This window comes from Synchiropus splendidus, chromosome 15 (genome assembly GCF_027744825.2).
Source record: "Synchiropus splendidus isolate RoL2022-P1 chromosome 15, RoL_Sspl_1.0, whole genome shotgun sequence".
NCBI classification, from domain to species: Eukaryota; Metazoa; Chordata; class Actinopteri; order Syngnathiformes; family Callionymidae; genus Synchiropus; species Synchiropus splendidus.
Genome location: NC_071348.1, coordinates 8,864,339 through 8,888,238, shown reverse-complemented (window position 1 = coordinate 8,888,238; position 23,900 = coordinate 8,864,339). Strand labels below are relative to the sequence as shown.

At 42.6% G+C, this 23,900-nt stretch overlaps 1 protein-coding gene across 2 annotated transcripts in view; it reads right to left on the bottom strand.

Moving 5' to 3' along the window:
- Positions 1-23,900, bottom strand: part of si:dkey-71h2.2 (low density lipoprotein receptor adapter protein 1) — a 28,415-nt gene that overhangs the window by 4,065 nt on the left and 450 nt on the right. For both annotated transcript variants that reach the window (XM_053844198.1, XM_053844197.1), the window contains exons 2-6: positions 6,692-6,834; positions 5,109-5,221; positions 670-784; positions 318-390; positions 158-244 (exon numbers count right to left, since the gene is read on the bottom strand). In XM_053844198.1, coding sequence (XP_053700173.1) covers positions 158-244; positions 318-390; positions 670-784; positions 5,109-5,221; positions 6,692-6,834 — 531 coding nt within the window. The remainder of the gene's footprint in view (positions 1-157; positions 245-317; positions 391-669; positions 785-5,108; positions 5,222-6,691; positions 6,835-23,900) is intronic.

Below are 23,900 nucleotides of genomic sequence, written 5' to 3'. Positions count from 1 at the left end.
TATGGAAAAAATGTGACAAAAATTGAATGAATACGACAGATTTTTTTAAAGGGTGTTTTTAACAGTAAAGTGAAATGCCATGAAAATAATGAATCATAATAATGCAGTTAAATGACTAAAACAAAACAGTGTCCAAAGAGTAGATCCCTACAATTACCTGCACAGGCAGCCTGAGTCTCTGTATTCTCCGGCTGCGAGTCGCTGGCCGTGCAAGAACAGCGACTTCTTCCCTTCTTGTTTTTGTCTGATCACACACACATGAGAATCACACACACAGACATTAGATTTGGACCAAAAAAATGGAGCGCAGGACCAACCTTCCTGAGCGATCTCCCACAGATCAAGTGCCACTTTGAAAGCCTGAGCCACCGTCAGTGTGACAGCCTGAGCCTGCAGAGAAAATACTGTCAGGCAAAACATTTATATTCCTCCCAGTATGTTTCTGTTAGACCCTTTTTTTGCGCTCATGACAAGTGGTCACAGATAATGACAAAATGATATTATTTACTACATTTTTCCATCACTACCATGAATGTTCAGTACACAAATAAAACTATTTTCCTTTTGGTATTTAGTGAATTTATATTAGGTGTGATGCTATAAACGGCCACAAGATGGAACTGAACACCAACCCCACCAGTTCACGTGAGAAGACCTCTGCGTACTTACGATCTTCCTCTTCTGGCAGAGAAAAGCGTGGCACTCCAGCGTCTCGTTGAATTGACTCTGAGACACGTAGGCAAAGACTTTGTCCTGAGTTTTATCCGCTGTGCAGTAAGAGATTCTGGGAGAAAAAGCAGCAGAATTTAGGCAAAGCTACATGAGGGGCTTTACATGAAAATATGATTAAATGCACACCCCTGCTCATGATTTCATATTCCAGCAACCTTTATTTATATTTGTAATCTCTAATATTGTCAGAGTCTGAGTGGTCATCACAACGTGACCTGAACGGGTCAATGAGTCGAGCGATGTGCGACTCCCATCGCTGGTCTAGAAACAAGCATCGATCCTGCTGAGTGTGGGGAGCTCAACGCAGGAGCATTAACAGTCTCTTCTGAGCCCAGTCCAAACATAAGGAGGAAGTCCAAGCCGACAGTAACCTTCAGCAGTCGCAGCATCTTTGTATATGGAGTGTGAGATGAACAATAGACAGCCGACTGAGATGTTCCAGGCAGCTCTAAATCGAGAAAGTCTACTCCGAGAGGTTGCGTTGAGGCGACTTGCTCACTGAAACGCACTGCCGTCACCCAGTGTATTGTAAAAAATTTGCATCCTCACTTCAAAAGACCAGTAATTTATTCACACAACAAGCGTGAAATAACAAGCTTCACGTCGTCCCTCAGATTGTTTGTCGACTGGCACCATCGATGCGTGACCCATATAGCAAAGCCCAGGACGCCTTCCCCACCTCTTCCCCCACACTTCAACTTACATTTGGGTCTAATTGTAATAAAAAATAGACATGTATTGACCTATTTCATTGTTGAAGGCGGGGAATATCAGCCGCACAACGACTTGACGGACTCATTGGAGGTGGTTAGAGAAAAAGACAGGACTATAAAGTCTAAAAAAATGGATAAACAAAATGGAACAATGACACACCAAGATAAAAACAAAACACTTCTATAAGAAAAACATAGTAAGACAGACACAAAAGGAAAATTAAACGACAAACCAGAGAGCAACACAACAAAATACACACACATGAAGATACTTTTTCAAAAACAAAACTCAATAGCCAAGCCTCTCATTTGCAACTACAAACCCAGTAACATTGCCCTCATTTATCAATATAATGTTTGTTAAATATGAGCTATTGGCTCAAACCGACAGCAGATGGCAGTAGCGCTTAGGCGCACCTGGCAACACCCACTAAAATGACATATCCAATCATTTATTTGTTATTCAATAGTGCATCCCACTTAAACTACAAACCTGAATTAGTGATATGATTAAAAAAAAAGCGTTGGGGTCAACAATAACATCAATAGCCATCATGGCTCACTTGTTGTCCTTTCATTGCACCAACAGAGAGCTTTTCTGCTCCTGAGGCTCCACAGGTTGAAGAACAATAGGAGTGAATTGACAGCAGGTCCGGGTCTTCAGAGCGCAGCAGCAGCAGCAGAGCTGCCAGGCTCTGTGACATCTGCCAACACTTTCATCTTCACCTCAACTATACGTGTCACAGGAGGGAGGCTCAACTCCAGTTGACACATCCCAACATAAGCCTACACCGTCAACAATCTTTTGTTTGCATCCACCTTTTGTTTTTAAGCAGTCGACAAAGAGCTGTTCGCTTTCATTGATACAGCAGCCATGGCTTCACATATATTATTCAGTCCAGGTTCAGAATCTGACTGATCTAGTGATTGATATTCTGGTCTGTTGTCAGGACATAAAACAGGGAACTGAATATCCCCTCTCTATGACAGCATCTCGAAAAAAAATGGAAAATTTCTTTGGGATAAACTGACGGCACTCTTTAAAGAATGTCAAAAATATATTTTTGAAGACCTTATACAACACAAAGGTTGTTATTTTAAATATTTTCCTCAGCATGCATGAAAACAATGTAATAAAACCATTAGATTCCTCCTAAATCATTTGCAAGCACATATGAATAGCTCTGCCCATTTTACAAACTGTTTAAACAAACCCCTGATCAGATACATCAGAGATTAAAGGATTCAAATTTGGTACAATATGTGCAAGACATAGTAAAGACAAGTAAACCAGTGGCCTCAAATATTGAATTATAACATAAATTGCATAGCTGCCTCTGGGGGTCAAGTGTAAAATGGTGAGAGCTAGGGTCCTGCATCAAAATGGTATGAAAAGCCAGGCATTTTAAAAAAAGGCTCACAGTATGGATCCACACAGGCAGACTCTAATGATCTGGATGGGAACATGAGCCTGTGAGCGGTGCTGTCTATCCGCTTTCCCACGGATTGGCTTCCGAGTCGAGATACTACTAGGTCTCAGTGGGAGTCGGCTCTCTCGACACAGGAAGAGGAAATACAACAGTATGATTCGGTGAAAGTGGAGTGATAAAACAGCTCTTTGAATGTCAAGAAATAAATAAGTAATAAATAAATATATAGCCGAGGAACACATGACATGATGCTCTGTTATAAGATTTCCAGTTAATGACTTTTGCTAAAACTGAGCAAATATCATTAGAAACCATACACATACACAGAAAACCATGCATTTTTTGTGTCACTGTTTAAAATTCAGTCCGTTTTATTTACATACATCATCGAGTGAGGTGCTGCTTTCAAAGATTAGGACAAACCTGCCTTAGATTTCAACTATATTCTCATTTTAGTCTGATCAAAAGACAAAAAACTATGAAGCAAGGTTTCCATTCTCTTTTTATAGAGCTCAGCTTAGTTTCCAGAGAGCAAGGCGTCCCAGCTTCCAGTAATAACACACAGTAAATAATCCAACACACACACTGCTGTCTTTAAAAACCCATTCAAGTAAAGCACCATCCCCGAACAATCTCAGCCATGCAGCCATTTTTCAGCTGTGATTTCCTGGCTAATAAATGTATTGGACTGAGAGAAAAAGAGGGGCATACTGGGGGATCTCAGGAGGTGAGAGTGGGGGGCAGGGTTGCACCAATGAGGAGAGGCAATCCTCAGCAAGAACGGTCCGAGGTCTTGTAATAGCACTCAGGGGGAGAACCGCTCAGACTGACTGCTCTGATTCAAAGTGGGCAATTAGCCGAGGATTCAAGTCCAGATTTATAGCTTATTTTGTTGGCGTCTCAGTGTGTGTGTGTGTGTGTGTGTGTGTGTGTGTGTGTGTGTGTTCAGACTATATTTGGTTAAAAAAATGCTGTTTACAAACAGCAGAGAGAGAAAAGGAGTTCAAAGACAGGGCTCAGACTCAGAGGTCGGAGGTCTGGTAGCAATGATAAGCTGGATCTCACACACTCAGGCGCGCGCGCACACACACACACACCACAGAACAGTATTTACAAGCACTTTCCGGAAATACAATTATTACAGCGTCTGCAAAGAGCTTTGAAGTAAAATTTGAGACCATCAATTTTTTTCGATTTTTACGACACTCTTTCTCTGGTTTTCAGAAGACAAAGTGAGCTGGATGCCTTGGATCTGAGTGTTGTGTGCTCAGTGACTCACAAGACTCCGGAGTTGAACTCAAGTAGAGAGCCAGCTCCACGGAATAAATACTTATTTAAACAAGTGACTTATGATTCATTAATTACAAAAAAAACATGTTAAAATATTTAAGCATTTAATCCTTTTAATTTAACAGTTTGCTCTCCAGACATCACAGGACGTTTGTAACAGCGCTTTCACACTGCGGGTCCTGTCTCGAGAGAAAGTTCTTTCGGCTCAGAAGTCCGAGATTTGAATGCAAGCGAGTCGGGTTTTGGCCGCGGACTTGATCCCGGCTGGAGAGCAGCACTTTGTCTCGGAAAACTCTCAGCGGGTGGTGAGCTTCTCGCATCAGGCGACTCGGTGCTAGATGCCAGAAATTACATGTACAGCACGACTCCACACAAACATGATAAATGCTGGGCAGTAAAGGGTCTGATAACTGTCTGGCCGTTGTTCAAAAACAACTTCTTAATCCCCCAGAACACTGAGGTGTGCAGCTGGGAGCTGCAGGAAAGTTGTGCTCGGGAATGGGAGTGCAACGCAGCGGTCCGGGACTCGTGTGCAGGAGTTGCTGGTCCTCTGATCACACTGATGCACAAGACACGTGGCAGCTAGGATGATAACAACAACAACAAACATGGAGGAATCCCTGAACAAAAGCAAACAAAAGCATCTGTTTGCTTTGGTTCAGGGAGGTTTTTCGCTACACAGTGGCCACAGTTTCCACTAGTCTGAATGGACTTGAAATTCTTAACCAAATATTTTCAAGACATGAAAAGAGCTTCAGTTTAAATAAGGAGATATAAAAACTTGAATATAGCCACCATCGTGATTTATTGTGCTGTTGTCAAACTGATGCAAAATAAACAATTTTTGTTGTTTAAATGTTTGTATGGGTCCATCATTTGATTCAGTATTCTTCACACTCTTCTTGCCTTCACTAATAAGCTGTGACTCGCCACAGAAGCTTACCTGTATATGGAGACGTTCTCTATGAGGTCGGTGCTCTCTGTGTCTGTGATGACGATTCCTTTCGGTGAAACGGTAAGAGTGACTTTGCGAAACTTCTTGGCGCCGGCCCTGGCCTATTGAGTCAGAAATGAAGACCAGTTCAGATAAAAGCTTGAGTTCCTCTTATGAAGCAATGTATACTTAAACTGAGAACGGCCGCATCGACACTGACAAGGACAGGAATGGTGTCAATCTTCGAGCCCCAACTCAGCCGGGATGGTGAGCGTGTTTAAACTGACAGCACTTGAAACACTCCACTGCTGCTACTGTTGTTGACTGATAACAGCCACATTTCCACACTTGGAGACCGAGCGCTCTGCTTTCAGCCTTCCCCCTGGGTCGTATTATACTTGGCTTAAAAACATGTCAGACAAGTATTCAGTCATTGAGGTTTCCACGGTAACTGGGGGAGACAACTATGGAAATCAATTGAAGCGTAATCCCACTATTAGCTGTAATTGAAATCTGGGGGTTTGCGAGTGAGTCGCCTTTTGTGTCAGCAGTGAAACGCTTCTCGATGGAGCGTGTCTATGTGAGCGACAACTTGGGAAAAGGACCAGATGGAAGCAAACTTCAGGTGACCGAACACAATGGTTGTCAATGTAAATGTATGTAAACGTTTTCTTTTTTTTATATCTTCCCTCATAAATCCAAGCAGTGGACTACGTCTTGGCTGTAAATTTCTGACACTTTTGCTTTCTCTACATGCTAAAATTGCATGACATAATTTATTTAAAAATATTCTTCTAAACGACACAGACAGCTGTCACTACGTTATGAGGGCAACATCAAGAGCTCATTTGCAGATGCATTTCTGCAGATATATTCAGCTGTTTATTCCCCTTCATAACCCAGAAACTTCATTCAGCAATCATTGAATACTGAAGACGAATATAAAAAAAGGCATTTTAGCCTGCAGTCATATGTTTGCTGACAAAGCGAATTTGTGTAAAAGTGAGGGCTGACGTCACTTTGCCGTATAGCATCTCCACTGAAGAGGCTTTGTTTTTGCTTATGTTTGTCTGATAGATAAATAACTCAGTGGATCTGGATCCTGGAATCTTTTGAAATATTTGTTACAACGTGCTGCGCTCAGGAAAATACAGGAAATATGACTCTGTATAACCACCTAAAGTGTAAACGGAAAATATGCTGGGAGAAGTAAAAAACAACTTCATCTTAAAGAACTCTGTTGTACAAAAAGGAAATGTTAGTATCAAACCTGTCAGAAATGCAGCAGCATATTAAAATATCTACATATTAAATATTGACATAGCAGACGTAAAATATCAAGACGATATCACACAATCATGGATTGTGAAAATTCAGCAAAATTATGAATATAATGTTGCACACTCAAGTATCGCTATATTTGAGCATATCAATATTTTCTTATACCCCTAACAAATATTGATAGTTGCATGTAGCAACATGACTCATGCTTAATATACTACGCCCTTTTCACTAGTTCTCCCCACCACACGAACCAAACAATTGTCCAAAACACCAAGTCATCCTTTCCATGAAGGTGAACAGAAACTCACCGTGGCAACAATCCTCCGAATGGCAGCAGCGGCCATCTCTTCTCCTTTGGGCTGGCCCACCATAGTCATCCCCAGGTACTTGACGTTAAACACCATCCCCTCCAGGAGAGTCTCCTTGGTGTCAGTCCAATTCTCTGGGAGCTCTGAGGAAACCCAAGAGGCTTGTTAGTAGATAGAAAATCATGTTCTCCCTCAGCAAGGCAGAGTGCGAAAAATGTCCTCAGAACAAAGAAAACAATGGATAATGTTGGGCTGGAAGGCAACATTTCAACCAGTTTAAAACTTCACCTTCACCTTCACCTTTTTCTGCCGCTTATCCGGGGTCGGGTCGCGGAGGCAGCATTCGGAGCAAGGAAGCCCAAACTTCCCGGTCCGCACAAACCTCCTCCAGCTCCTCCCGGGGGATCCCGAGGCGTTCCCAGGCCAGACCGGAGACATAATCTCTCCAGCGAGTCCTGGGTCTTCCCCGGGGTCTCCTCCCGGTAGGACATGCCCGGAACACCTCCCCAGGGAGGCGTCCAGGGGGCATCCGGATCAGATGCCCGAGCCACCTCAGCTGGTTCCTCTCGATGTGGAGGAGCAGCGGCTCCACCCCGAGCTCCTCCCGGATGACCGAGCTCCTCACCCTATCTCTAAGGGTGCGCCCAGCCACCCTGCGGAGGAAACTCATCTCAGCCGCTTGTATCCGCGATCTCATCCTTTCGGTCACTACCCAAAGCTCGTGACCATAGGTGAGGGTGGGAACGTAGATCGATCGGTAAATCGAGAGCTTCGTCTTGTGACTCAGCTCTCTCTTCACCACGACGGTCCGATACAGCGACCGCATCACTGCCGCCGCCGCACCAACCCGTCTATCAATCTCACGCTCCCTTTTTCCCTCACTCGAGAACAAGACCCCGAGATACTTAAACTCCGCCACTTGAGGCAAGACCTCTCCACCAACCTGGAGAGAGCAAACCACCGTGTTCCGGTCGAGAACCATGGCCTCAGACTTGGAGGTGCTGATCCTCATCCCGGCCGCTTCACACTCGGCTGCAAACCGACCCAGCGCATGCTGAAGGTCCCGGTCCGATGAGGCCAGCAGAACAACATCGTCCGCAAATAGCAGAGATGAAATTCTGTGGTTCCCGAACCGGATCCCCTCCGCCCCCTGGCTACGCCTAGAAATTCTGTCCATAAAAGTGATGAACAGAACCGGTGACAAAGGGCAGCCCTGGCGGAGACCAACATGCACCGGGAACAGGTCTGATTTCCTGCCGGCAATGCGAACCATGCTCCTGCTCCGGTCATACAAGGAGCGGACAGCCCCTAGCAGAGGGTCCCGCACCCCATATTCCCGGAGCACCCCCCACAGGACATCGCGAGGGACACGGTCGAACGCCTTCTCCAAATCCACAAAGCACATGTGGACTGGTTGGGCGAACTCCCATGAACCCTCGAGCACCCGGCGGAGGGTATAGAGCTGGTCCAGTGTTCCACGACCGGGACGAAAACCACACTGTTCCTCCTGGATCAGAGGTTCGACTATTGGCCGAAGTCTCCTCTCTAGTACCCTGGAATAGACTTTTCCAGGGAGGCTGAGGAGTGTGATCCCCCTATAGTTGGAACACACCCTCCGGTCCCCTTTCTTAAACAGGGGGACCACCACCCCGGTCTGCCAATCCAGAGGCACTGTCCTCGACTGCCACGCGATGTTGCAGAGACGTGTCAGCCACGACAGCCCTACAACATCCAGGGATTTCAGATACTCCGGACGGATCTCATCCACTCCCGGGGCCCTACCACCGAGGAGCTTACGAACAACCTCGGTGACTTCGGCCCGGGTGATGAGAGAGCCATCCGAGTCCTCAGTCCCCGCTTCCTGAGTGGAAGACGTGACGACGGGATTGAGGAGACCCTCGAAGTATTCTTTCCACCGCCCGACAACATCACCAGTCGAGGTCAGCAGTCTCCCACCCTCGCTGTAAACAGCACTGGTGAGGCACTGCTTCCCCCTTCTGAGTCGACGGACGGTTTGCCAGAACTTCTTCGAGGCCGACCAATAGTCCTCCTCCATGGCCTCTCCGAACTCCTCCCAGACCCGAGTTTTTGCCTCCAAGACTGCACGGGAAGCGGCACGCCTGGCCTGCCGGTACACGTCAGCTGCCTCAGGAGTCCCACAGTTTAAAACTTTTTTTTTTAAATACATAGAAGTTGCTCCAAGACCTGCTTCAGCCAAACAAATGTGTGAAATCTAAATAACAAAACACAGTGTTGCGCGTCTCAGGATTTAATTTGTTTTGCTCTCCACTGTGAAGCTAAATGTTAGATGGCTCATTCTGAAATTCTTTGTTGACAAGAGCACTGCGGTGCATTTTCGTGTTGTGTGTCCAATATGGAACGACGAAACAATGAAAGACACCCAAATTACGGTCTCACAGTCGCTCAGGCTATGGAGGCATGTGAAGTATATGGTTTAAAGGTGTGCATTTGGAGAGAAATTCGGGACCTGAGGACACGTCGGCGTGATGCAGATGGACAGGACACAAACAAATCCATGAAGAAATACTAAAACTTTCATTGTTTTGTGAGTCAGTTTGAGCCCCATATCCATCAATGGCAAACACAAGTGGCAGCACGTTCAAAAATAGCTTTTGATCCTCTAGTTCTAGAGTGAAAGCAGCAATATATTTTGAAAGTGACAAATACCGTTATTTCAGGCCATACTACCCAAGACAAGAGTACTGTAGTATTGAGAGAACTCTTTCCTGTGCTTCCCTCAGCTGCCCTCGGCTAATGGAGGACTGTACCAGTGGAGCTAAAAATACCCATGAGCAACACAGAGGCATCCTCCAGTGGAGCAAAAACAAGTTACAGCTTACTTAACTATTCAATAGACATGAAGGTAAGGGAGTACCAGACCTTAAAGGACCCACTGAAAACCGAAGAAATACAGGGATCAGAGAAGAGGAGCAAAAGATGAAGCGTATTAGAAACATCGATTATCAGTGTCCTGCTTGGACACGCTGGTGCCAAACCGTCCACATGGACTCGGCCATCTGTCACTGGCAGTCACATGCAGCTGTGAACAGCATCCATGAGTCTCCAATAACTGAATTATTAAATCCATTTTAGCTTCACTCTAGGGGCATTTCCAACAGAGAGACTTTGACATTTTGTAGATCGTAAAAGTCTGTTTATTTTTTATTATTTTAACAATTTCCTCTGCAAGACGGAAACTAGCCTCGCAGCATGCGGATGCTAGTGCTTCTCCTCTCTTTATGTCAGTTTTGGAGTTGGAAACAAATTTCCTTTCGTCAATATATATTTTTAATATCTTAACAAAGTCTTGTTTTTAATGTTAGTGTTATTTTTTCCCCATTTTATTTATTTTGCATGGTAATTATCTGGAGGAAAGACAAGTTTATACAATTTTTTATACAATAAATTATCCTATAAAATAACTGTTTGACTGTACTTCCAGATGTACTTCCATCTGGATCCAGCAGGGCTTTGAGGGTGCCACGCACTGGCTCAATTTAAAAATCTGTTAAGATGAAGTTTTAAGGCTTAAACATTTGTAGAGCTTTGACCGTTTGCAACTTAAACATGGCAGTGTGGCGGCTAGCGTTTAGAATTCCAACAGCGGCCCTGACAGGATTATTCTTTGACAGAAGCCAAAAATTAAACATGCTAACATGTTTAATCTACTTACACGCAAACAAAGCAAAACCTTGTGAAATGTTATCATCGCAAAGATATTTATTTGTCATCGAAAAATCCAACCGGCAGCAGAACCAGGTCTAAATTTCATGAAATAAAAATAATGTTTTATTCTCCTTAGAAGATATTAGTGTTAATAAAAGTATCGTATATAAAATGTTCTCATGAATTTTCAAAACTGCTTCTACAGATGCGTTCGTTTTACTTTCTTAATAAAAAAATCTTTTCTTTTCAAGAACTTCTCCATAGTTGTTTACTATCACAGATTTGCAGCTGTCAAGTGAATTCAGTGACACACTACTGACACCATATGCGGCTAAGCCGCGAACGGCTCCTAGAGGGCCATGAGACACTTCAGAATCACTGCTATAGACAGTACAAAACACATCAATAAGTATTGTTCACAATATTAATGGAATAAACCAACATATGTGACAAGAATGATGTGGATGTGTAAAAGCAACAACCAGATGAAGAAGTTAAAAGCCTCGGTTACTGTAAGTGTGGAATGTTTACAATGAGTTGTTGCAAGCAAACAAAGCAAAAGTCACAAGGTTTGAATCATGAATTATTCATTTCACGTTCTCCCTGCTGTGTTTCCAATACATTTACCCGTCTAAAAGATGAGCTACTTAATTTTTAATAAGCCCTGGCTGGCGGAGGGACGCGGACTGACAGCGTTGACAGGATCAAGCTAATGGGATCTAAATACCTGACAACAACAAAACTGCTGGGTTCCGTTGCTTCAGGAGTGGATTTGCTTTGATGCAAAAATGAAAAAATATATATTTGTTCAGAAGAAAATAAACCTGTTGACATATTATAACTATGAAAAGTAAAATAATTTATTTAGTTCATGAACTTCTGAGGTGTTCGGCTTTTAAAAAAGTGAGGTGCATTCTGAGACAAATAATGGATAAAAGGAAATGATCATGACGATCAGAAATATAATGTATTATTATACAGAACAGATGGATTACTGCATGAAACTATGATGGGGAAATTGATATATGAGGAGGAAAATGGAACAATATGAGAGAAAAAACAATTAATATTGTAAGGAGAAACCGGTTTTATATTATAGGAAAATTATCGATTATTATTATTATTATTGAGCCCATTACAATATTGTTAAACTTAAAAAATGGATGAGATATTGAAAGATAAAGAGGAAAAAATATGGGATTTATCAGAAAAATATGGAATAAAGAAAGCTGAAAAAGAGGCAAAATGAAACAATAACATAGAACTCTAGTAGGCTCCTCCCCAACATGAAATTGGCAGTTGAAATGTTACATGTGTATCTATTTGCTCTAGTTGCTACTGAGGAAAACGACCAGGAAACAGACTCTGAAGCTGGAATCGATCCACTAAAGGTTCTCTAGCTAGTTGCCAGTTGGACTCGGGCGGGCTGAAGTTGGTGCTGACCCAATACTACATAATATTCTGTCTGACATGAAAAATGCTTTGATCTTACTATCACAGTTGCAGATGAATATTTGGCTTTGATCACATTCTGGTACATAGAGTTGTATTTTTTCAGGATTTATTCATATACAGTAAAACACTTTCCAACCTATCTTTTCATCCGTGTTTTCTTTATTATTTGTTTCTCATACTTCAGAAGTATTTTACTAAATAAAAAAATCTGCTGAGGACTGAGAGTTGTGATGCACAGACCTGCTAGTTTTGCTGTTTATCTGCACAAATGTATGGAAACATTATCCGATTCTGAAGCCTGGAACAAGATCAGGGAGCCCCCAATGACATTTGGGTTTTGATGGAGGAAGAGAGGAGATGTCTGTTCCACCTGATTCAATCGAGTTGAGAAAAGCTGGGAATTGTTAGAAGAATCACGAAGCAGCTAGCCGTACTTGCCACTGTAAAATCCACTCACTGTTGGATTAAAAAGGCAGGGAGATTGGACAGACTTGAGGAGACGATATAAAGCGTGCTGCCGGCGCCTTCAGCAACACGCGATCACCAGCTGTCTCCTTCAGCTCCGTGCTCGCTGATTTCATTTGCAGGCGGATGTCAGAATTGCACCCGGGTGCATTCTGCCCGACACCTACACAGAAGATTAATTAATAACTTAAACAGAAGAGCTCAGACGTGCACCAGGGCAGGATCTGAAGCAAAGCGTTGTGAGGGGTAAACACCGGAGCAGCCCCGAGGTCAAATATTCAACCGTGAAATGATATACATACATTTTTAATACGGCTGGGAAGCTGAAAATGGAATCACATCCTCTCAATCCGACAACAAGGTTCTCAAGGTTGGAGGTGAGATTCTGAGTCAGTTTCTGAGGGTCTTATTCACAGGGGGAGGGAAAGATGGGGGATTGCAGGGTCCTCAATCATTGGTCGTGGTGAAGAAAGAGCTGAGCCAAAAGTCTGATCAGCCAGTGTTCCTATTGACTTTCCCCTGCACAACTCAGCGAGGGAGCTCAGCCATCTGGGAGAGACTAGAACAGCTGCTCCTCCACATCAAAAGAAGCCAGTTGAGACCCCTTTTTAGGCCAGACTGAGGATATATCTGGGGGACAGTTTTGCCTGATAGCACAGGGAACTCCTCAATATTGTCAGAGAAATCTAGATTTTTATATACAAAAAAAATGGGACAGGTTTGAAATTACAAGGTAAAAATGTACCATGACACAGCTGCCCTTAGAGGCATCACTCTGAACCAGGGCATGGATTTTGAGTCATAGCTAAGATTTAGCTTTAGATTGCCTTTGTTAGAAGCAAGATCTTTGATTTACATAGACAAAGGCATCACTTGTGAGAAGCATCTCGGATGTTTTAACAGCTTTTCACTTCTTGTTTATTCCAGCTTACACACTGTGTAAGCACAGTGAATAGGGCGGGAAGTTTTTTTTCCCTTGTCTCAAACATGAACAGTGTGAGCTCTCGAGGCTCTGGCATATGTGAACGAACATCCCTGTATCCCAGACATAGTAAAAAATGATGTCAGATGTTTGTATGAAGCAAGAAGTAAGGCTGAGTTTACATAAAGGTAATCCCACAGGAGAACAGCGAAATGAAAACTACACAAAGGGCAGAGTAGGGCCCCCTGTGCTCTGAGGTTGACCCCATATCTTGGGAAAATACCAGCGTAGGAGGAGAAATCTTCTCCTGTGACTCGCAATGTCAGCGCTCCCTCATCTTCTGTTGAGTAGGACTATTAAGGAGGATTAAGACAGATGTATGAATTTGAATACTTTTTTTGTCCTGAACACCTTTAGAACCCTTCTGAAAATCAACACAATGAGGTGAATGTCCTGTGGAAAATGTACGCTTGTGTGCTCAACAACATCAAAACTATTCGCATTAGCCTACTCACTTGGAGCCCCTCCCCCCACACTTGCATCATGATACATACATCCCCAGCCATCACCGTCTTCTCCATCATCCGTCATAAAAAAATCTCTTTGCATTTCTCTTTAGCTGATCTTGGAAGCTTGGAATCTGGGACGGCACCTTGACAGGGAAAATAGGCCACTCACTCCATGGAGCTGGTGGGCTGAGAGAGTGGGGGGAGCAAATGGTTTCCGTGATTGTACCTTTCAAGCTCCCGCTGTTTCTACACTTCTGCTCACCCTCTCCAGGTTTGAATATCTGCAGGACGTGAAAGGGTAATTGCTGACTCAGCCGCTGGCGTTGCAAAAAAAAAAAAAAAAAAACCTCATTGAATAGAATTTCACAGGTGGAAGTATTCATTTACATTTCCTTCCTTCATATACACAAATTTGGGCACTGCGCTTCTCCAACAACAGCTGAGTTCCACAACATAAAAAAACACTGATGTGCCGTAGCCACTTCAAGTCTTGTTTGCCGATTTGAAACTCACACAAACAGGCTCCAAATGCACAAAACCAGCCTCCACTGGAGCCTTTGCCTCCACATCTTTACACAGACTGTGAGAAAACAATAGCAGCCGCATGCTGTTGCTGAAGGTGAAGATGGAGTCATGGGACCAAACAGCATGTGTTGCTAAGCAACCCAGCAAGAACGCATCGCAGCAAACCTGGGAGGGCTGGTGAGTGTAAACGGCATTACTGAGCATCTTGGCTCAACATCACAGGACAGACAGGAATAATCACGGCCAACCTTGAGTTACACTGTGACGACTATCATCGGTAAAATCACTGCTGGCTCCCAAAGAGACTTTGAACTGCGCATGTGTGAGGGTTTTCCAGCTGAAAAATACAAGTTTGTTTTTGGCAAACAAGAGAGTGACCAAGTGTCCACATTTCTCCTCTCTTTACTGTATTTTATTCATTTGAACAAAACCCCTAAAAAGCACATTTGCTCTAGAATTGTTTTTTATCTTCGTTACAAAGGATTTAAAGATAAGCATAATTCTCTCCATTAAAATTATTATCAAACAAAGGGGATTACACCAGTGTCTTCACAAACAGCAGTCTTGTCATGTCTGCTGAAGACAGCACTTTTTGTCCTGACAAGTGTCCGGGCATTAAAGCGTATTAGAGCTGAGGTTACTTCTACAGGAGCTCAATACTCGGAGCGCCAAATTAAAAGTCAACATCGAGCTGTGTTGCTGATGACGCTGTGCTTTTATATTTTCATCAGGGGTTCCATCATATTAACTCAGCTAATATCTCTCTCTCTCTCTCTCTCTCTCTCTCTCTCTCTCTATATATATATATATATATATATATATATATATATATATATATATATATATATATATATATATATATATATATATATATATATATATATATATATATATATATATTCTGGACCAAGAGAGAGATATTAGCTAGATATTAGCTGAGTTTCTAGCATTGTCAACCTCACCGTTGGTCCAGAATAAACCCTGATTTTCCACAGAACACAAATCTATTCTGAACAAATCATGACCACATTTTGCATGAATTGGATAAATTGCTGCTGTGTCTACAAGGAAACAAAACCAGAAGGAGGCACACAGTATACCCCAGGTGGTCTTTGTGTTATGACTGATCAGACTTATGCCATTTTAAACAAACACTTGCCTGCGTTACATAAATCTGGGGGTTACTTCCTCATGAGGGAAAATAGCTTTATGCAGAGCAGGAACCTGAAAAACATTCCAAACTAAGTCACGTAATTTCTCAAGGCCATTTCTTCATAATCACCGTTCCCCATCACAGGATTGTTTTCATTAGCAATTCAAACAAGTATTTCCCTGCTGATAGCGATCCTCTCCCACTGCAGGCCTCTGCAGCTATAAATAGCTTGGTGAATTAAACCCACACATTTTAATTTCAAAGGATTTAAAGTTGTGAGAAAAACACTTGCAGGAGCAGGTCACCTTTAAAGGGCTGCTGGTCTCTTCCCAGACACTCGAATAGATGTGGGTGTCCCATAGGAACCCACTCTAGTGTAGAGGAGCACTTCCCACTGAGCGATAGATGATCACCAGGACCTCAACTAATAGCGCCCATATCTGCTGAGGACCTGAGTTAACAGCTACACAGCTTCTCAGGCCAGTAGGACAATCAATGTGATTTTAAAAATTCAGTCTTTCGAATAGCAAAAAAACAAGAGCTTGATGATGAGCGAGGGAGTGAGATTGAGGGAGAACAGTGTTGAGGAGCCAGTTTTAAAGTGTTTAATAAGTCAGAAAATGTATTGGAAAATAAATCTATTTTAGTTAGGAGCTTAGTTGGGCAGTGCTCTTTCACAATTTCTACCGAAAACCATTCTGCAGCAGTCAGCAAGAGCAGGAAGACCACCAGGCTGCTCAGAGCTACAAGGTGAAAACTAAGCCGTCCTCCCTCCAAAACTCTTCACCCACCACAGATGTGTGCTTACATCAGACGCTTCAATGTGGTCTGACCAGAAAGGTTCCAATAGTATATTTAATATTTGCCTTTGTTAGTGAAAGAGTTGCAGAAACTATTCAGAAGATGGCTTAATAAAGCATCGCGTGGCACAACTGCCTTTCACTAACACATTTTAAGGATGATAAAGTTAGGAATGGATGGTAAAAAAAAAAGGACAGGACAGAAACAGCTTCCTCACGTGTCACACAGGCAGAACTCGTTTCAAGGTGGATTTAAAATCTGGTTCGTTCTTCTGTAGCTCTGCTATTCAAAACCAACACCTGGAGAAAAGTGATAAGTCAGACATGGAAGAGTTGCAGCCATGGTCCGTTAGCTATCGCACCGGCACATGTTCGACACACACTGCATCCTACTTACCCAGAGATGTCTGTATTTTCCATTTACACAGTCCTGGCACTTGAGGGTGTGAGCAACACTCACCCCATGGCTCTTCAAAAGTGCACTACCATTCAAAAACATTTCCAACACGAGCATTCGAAGAGAGAAGACCTCGGCCAAACCACTCATTTCCACCCATTAAACTGTTCAAGGGTTGAAATATCTTTGATAGCAGCTCACAAGTACTCACATACGGGAACCTGAGGAAAAAAACGCATGCTTTGAAGCACATGAATCATTTAATTCTGAAACACAGACTAATATTATGAGACCAAAGTGTTCATAATTCTTAGTTCTGCCGTGACAAAATGCAGCAACAGCAGTTTTCCAGAGTTATTTTTAGAGAGTGTTACTTGGCTCTTGGTGCTGTGCTGCGATAAGAACATAAGGTGTCAGGAGAGCTGAGTGGAGGTTCACGTTTTCCTCTGAGGAACAGGGTTTACCTTCCAGCACGGCTCTCACGCAAACAGGAGAGCGGCTTATGGGAGAGTTTTTAAAGCAGGTGAGGAAGGCTGAAACTAAATAACCATCTGTAAAGTGACCATGTGGGAATTACAAATGTACAGACTCGCCCTATAACTTAAGATTGAGTTGAGAATCCTTCTATCCACTGACTCTAATATTAGCTATGGAGTTTGGAGGCAAACAAATAAATTGGTGTGTTCATAACCAGGATGAAATCACAGCAACAACAGCTGGAATAGCAGGGTGAGAAGTGGTTGATAAAACATTCAAAGTAGACTATGGTTTGACACATTTTTACTTATTTTCACTGTTACAGAGGTGTGTTTCATCATGTTCACGTATCACACACAGTTTCCCTTAGTAACATATGTCAAATTATAGAGCAGATTTCATCATCATATAGAGGTCTTATGCGGCATTTTATTTCTAAGCTTGGGCTGCTGAAGTTGGCCAATGGATGAGACACAACTTCATGTATTTCGTGTACAATCGTGCAGTTGTTTTGAGCTGTACGATGACAAGTAGTGGATATTCTGAAATTAAAATTACTATCATAGAGACAGGGAGGAAAGAAGGCAGAACATTGAAGTGGTCTATTAGCGAGTGGAGTGGGTTTTGAACGTTTAAAATATATGAATATAACAACAAAAATATATCGTTTCTACAGGGAGTTTTTGGAATATCACCCCCAAAATTAACAAAAACAGTTGCTTTAGCATTCACATTAGCCTCAACACCAATCAAATGTATACAACCAACAGGAGTCTAACACCGAAGAAGCAAAAGATGTGATCTGAACAGAAGCAGGGCCAAATTCAGGAGAGTTTCAGACACAATCCTGGCATGAGTCAGAGACAAATCTTTGTGAGCAGCCACACACAAATGTGTGCAACAGCAAACGTTCCTGCTCACGCCAGAAGCTCTGAGCTTCAGTGAGAAATCAATACTAAAGCAGTTATTAATAACTTGCGGTGGAGACTGTTTGGATCAATACTTGTGGAGCCGGAGTGTTGAGAAATATAAACTTGCTTTTAATAAACCACTTCATCACAGTGGAAAGTGTTTGTGTTGGTTTTAAAGGGGCCAGCCTGCAGGTACAGCATCATGAACAAGTCAAGCATAAGGTGAACTGAATGACTGTTTCCCTGGAGACAGGTGTGTGTTTGCTATTCTAAAATGGACTTGACCTTGTCTGTGTGATATTGTCCTTCTTGCCAACTGTAGGTGGAGGATGAGGTAACCGTGTGCAAGGCTCAGTTTCCTCAGATACGTATGAAGAACAATCAGAAAGGAGGATTTCCTCAGAGGTCTGCTTTCATCAAAGTCCAGAGTCCGATCAACGTTTCTTAAAATAAAGTGTGTTTGTGTGCTGGTATTTCAAGGAGACTTTCCTCGACACAAAGGGGATTTCAAGCATTAATTCAACAAGACTCCAGCTAAGCTTTTAAACCTCCGACGACAGAAAGTAAATAAAGTGTTCCATTAATATTGACAACACCTATCGCCACCAACAGGATTAGAGTCAAGTGTGAAAGGAGGCTTGTTGAGCATTCAGGGTGGGTGGAAGCGTTTTCATCTGCCCGATTGAGACACATTTATATACGAGTAAACAGTTAGGTAACACTTCACCTGAGAGGACACACAGTCAAAGCCTAAAGCTTGTGCTAATGCTAACTTACCTGTTAAATTGACCCAAATATGTTCATGGAAGCTGGTCTGTTTGATCAATTTTAGACATTGGAGGCCACTAGGGGGCACTGTTTGAGGCTTTCTCAATCATTCTACTGCATTGGAAAAGCCAGACACCTGGAACAAGGGTGAACGGATAAGGATTTATTTGCAGTTGTGAGAGTGACTTTGTGAGTTGAGCACAGGGTGACGCAGAAAGTTGGTCCGACTGTGTTTGACAGAGAATCCTCCCACAGTAGACAGGAGATATGAGTCACTCAGGCTGTTGACAGGTCTACCTTCCTTGTGGGAGTGAAACACAGCAGCACTTAGACGATAGGTGTCACTCTTCTGCTTCTGAAGTCATGATAAACTTCCTCCGACAAAAACAAGGAGTACTGTTTATTCCTATGCAGCCTGGTGCCAAAATGAGATGCCAGAAACCCAATTAAAAAACATGAAAACTGACAACACTTGAGCAAACATTTGTCCAGTAGGCTACAAAAATGTGAGGATCAAAATCATATATTTTCACATAAAAACCGGTTAATAAAAAAACAGAACAAATGCTAATCCTAATTTGAAAATTGTCAGTGTGAAAGTCATACAAGAGTCTTTTAGAATTGTTCAATGTCTTGATCATTACTGGGGCATCCACTAGCGTCGATGTAAAACAATCTACAACTTTCTAACCTTCAGAAACACTTCAATTTGACATTAAATGTGCAATACACAGTACATCAAGTTAATCCACAAAGGAAAGGATGCACCGTACGACGGAAAAAAACAATGGTTTCAGTCACAAAAATGGCCAGTACGGTGTTAAATTTGTAGTAATTACAAAAAAAAATCATATTTATTATTCATAAAAAGTAATTTATATTTACCTATTGACTCAAACAGCTTCCAAACAATTCATTTACTGTATTTTTCATATGATATGTAGCATCACTTTTTATAAATTCTGGACTCATGGAAGTGATCTGACACCATAAGATTATTGGGGCGTTCACATAATTCATGATGACTTCCAACCAGCCCACACTGGAAAGTAACACTGTGTACTGCAACACACAAGGCTCCCTCCCCCTCACCAGCGTGAAGAGCCTTTTAGAAATACATTAATCACATATTTATACATCTGTAGCGTGACCCAACTATTCTCAATCTTAGGCATGAAAAAGTACTACTTTGATTGTCACACAATTTTTCATCCGTTCTTATTCAATTAATTTTCGAGTTTTCATTCCACAGCGGGATTAAAGCCTTGTGTGTGGCCATGCGCTTCAGCTTGTGATCTATTGATTATTGAAGCCTGGTGTGTGAATTTATGTGCCTGCTGATCTGAAGTGAAAACAGCCATTAGGCTCATTCCTCTCCTCAAAGAGCGTAGCATGAAATCTCATCTACATATCAGCGCATCAATTCACAAGCTCCGAGGGAAGTGGAGTAATGAATTACAAAAGAAATTCTGCATGAAGGAAATGCGATAACTTCCGTGCATAAAGGGACTACTATAGAGGAGTTCAAATTTTCAGGAAATTTCTATGTATTTGTCATGATTCTGCTCTTATTTTGTCACGTGAGTCCTGTTTTTGTTTTCTCCCTCCGTTTCTTCTTTGTTTCCATGAGTTCGCCTCATTGTTCCCTGTGATTTGACTTCTCTAGTTTCTGTGATCGACTTCTCTAGTTCCTGTGATCGACTCCTATTGTTCCCCCAGATGGACTTCTCTAGTTTCTGTGACGCTCTCCTTTGTTCCCTGTGGTAACACCTCGTTCTCTTGGCTCTCCTGGTTTGTTCTCTCGTTCTGTGCACTAGCTAGCTCATTTTGATTACTTAGTCTGAAACCCTGGTGCCTGAGTTGGCGTTTTGTTTCTTCGTGTTTCCTGGTTTCTTTAGTCACTATCTCGGCTCAATGTGTTTTTGTCAATCTGTTTCCAGATTTGTGTTCGTTTGTTTCTCCCGGTTCAGTGACGTTTTCTGTTTGGACTTTTTACTCATGTTTATGGACTTCTGCTAGTTTTAGTTACTCCGTTTGCACTTTCAGAGTTTGCTTTTGTTTCTCCCGGTTCGGTGACGCTTTCAGTTATGGTTTTATTGTTTGTTAAACATTAAAATCATTTCTAACTCGCTCCTGCCTCCTGTGCCTAACACCACCGCGCTTGGGTCCCACTCCCGCGTCGAGAACCTTGACAGTATTGACAAGAATCTGGTGACAGACACGGACTAAATAGTTGTTATATATTATTATATATATATATATTATTATTATTATGTTACATGTTATTATTATCAAATGTAATAATTAATACTTCTTATATCATGTTGTGTAAGCGGCCATTGTCACAGAACAGAACAGTACAACTCCGTCTATATGTGTCGTGTACAAATGTAGCAGAGGAGATACAATCCATTGCACGACTGCAAGTACGCCAATATGTCTTGACGTTCGTTCACAATAGCCAATGTTTTCGAGAGAACAATTCAGAGGAATAAACAGCTGCCACAACGTACAGATAGGTCGAAAGTTATATGGACCGGTACAGAATATGAAAATGCGAATTTTGTCCAAAATGGACTATTCACGTTCTGGTGCCAAGATGAAGAAAAAATAGGGGTTCTTACGGGGCTTTATAGTTAAGATGTCCGCCTTGCTTGAAGTAGGACTATCACGACATCAAAACCAAAATAGCAGGAACGGAGAAAGCAGAACTTCCATGCCTTCATCCCACCTACTTTGAGGCGGTACCTATTTCTTCAGGGGACAAAGTCATCCAATTCCACTGCGTTCCATAGGGCACTCTTGTGTTCTGGGACTTATAACAGAGAAGCCCCATTAATGTCCCTAATACATTCCACTGCGACAGTGCATATAGGAAAGGCAGGGAGTGAGGAGTTCAGTACTACACTACTTGTATCAGTAACCATAAGTCAGTAGCAGGAGGTTTCCAAATGCTAAATACAGAGACAGTGAAACTCGGCAGTCTCTGAACACAGATCGTTTTACGCCGGGTGGTCTATGTCGAGGCTGCTCTTCATAATAACGCTGCATCGGAGCGAAACACTTCCCCTCTGGTGGTCTTATCATAGCAGCAGCATCCTTTACAGTCATCCTTGACACATTCCCTCCATCATTATCCACTCCTCACTCCCCACCCTTCCCCCCGTACAACTGTCTCAAAGCTTCCTCTCGCTTAACAAGCAATGGAGGAATAATTGCTTCCGGAGGCGACGGGTTAACTGGCACGGCCGACTTCGGCGTTCATCCACCCAGTTATCTAGGAGTTACAACTAACTAGTCTCATGTACAGAGAACATAACCAAATCTGAAGCCAAGAGCCGACCACAGACCCAGCCTCGGCAGATTACACGGCCAGTGTCCCACGGTGAGCTGATTTTTAATGGATGCTGACTGAACAGCACCAATGTCCTTGGTGCCAAGGGCAAGTGTGACTTCAGAGATATAGGAAGGTCTGTTCTCTTTCAGCGTGATGAGATGCAAAGGGATGGATAGTCTCCAAGGCGCATGCTGGGAGAGCTTCATCCTGCCTGGGGCTGTGACCTTAGCAGACGGCCATGGGTCCTGGAGTGGGTGATGGGGATAAAAAGTAGGACTGGCTCTGGCCAAGTCACAACAAGCGAGCAGCGCCTGATAGTTTCTTTTAAGTTTGACTAAAGCATTTATTTCTTTACAGCTCATGGGATGTGAGGGAACAAGACTCAACTGAGAGAGAGCCAATGCTTGGTTTGACCGTGAAGGCACACAGATTCAGTTTCACTGCTTTAACTATGACAGGCTGGACAAATAATGAATCGGTGGTTTCAAATATGCATTGTGAAAAGACAATGAAAGTTGGGGTTCACAAAGCAACTCCCTATAAAGTCTCAGAGGGACCCTGTTGTGTCTCAGTTTGACACAAGCAGGGGCGCATCATACGCCCTTAACATGACATTACAAAAAAAAAAAATCCCAGTATCGGGCCTTCCCTCCCTCTCGGTGAAGTTAGGTCAATATTGGAGCCGTTACAGGTGAGGATTGTTTTCTCTCTGACTAAATTTGGTGCAAAAACATTCCTCAAGGCTTCAAGTGAATTTTGCATATCTTCCTTTCACTTATCTTATACAGTTCCAGGAAGCTGGTTTAACGTTCTCTGGTGAGTAATTTCCTGATCATCACTGTGTAAGCAAACAAACAATCCATCATCATTCCATCCGGTAATCACCCCTAATATGTGTGTGAATATGCACACAGCATCTGCGATGTTGTCTTATTTGCATCCTGACAGCCAGTTCCGACAGATCACGCTGGCACACAGATGCTGTCCTATCTAGCATCCCACCTTAATGCAGTCCCCGGTTTGTAAGCTGCTTTTTGTAACCCTAACCCTCAACATTGGACTTACCTCCTCATAGAATGTGAGGTTATAGCATGGACACCCAGTTTTCTGAAGAAAATCGTACATGAATGATTTGCAGGTGACCGACTTATTTGACAAATCCCAAACATATAGTGGATACTGGGCAGACATACGGATCACATACACTTCAGCTCTTTTAGGTCATTCATACTGCAATGACGACAAGAAAGTTAGTTCCAAGTCACTTCAACTGAAGCCTCCAAACAGCACCTAGTAAAACTGCAAGCTGGAAAACACCACGGTTGTTGGAGATGGAGTTCTGAGCTGAGCTAGAAGGGCATCTACATAATCTCCCTGGTGTTTGCATGAAAATAAAAATGGAAAATCTCTGTGCTCTTGTTGGGTGTTGCTGGTCATAAAACAAAGCAAACCCTGGCAGCACCACTTCACGGAGCATCCTCTGGTGTTACCACCTTTGAACACGATGCCACAGATCTCCATCAAAACTCAGCACAGATGCGACGCTAGTTTCATCAACGCCTGATTTAACACAGAGTGAAACATCTTCTGTGTCCATTCCATAGTAACTAAACACTACAGCATCTTGGTGAAATCACCACATCAAGAAATATTAACATAAGTAATAATATCATTCAGGTGAGGACAGATATTTACACACACACACATATTAAAAGACTAGTAATAAATAGAATTAAATGAAGTTTCTATAGCGAATCTTAATTAAAAAAAGTATTAAATAGAAGACATATTACACATGGATTG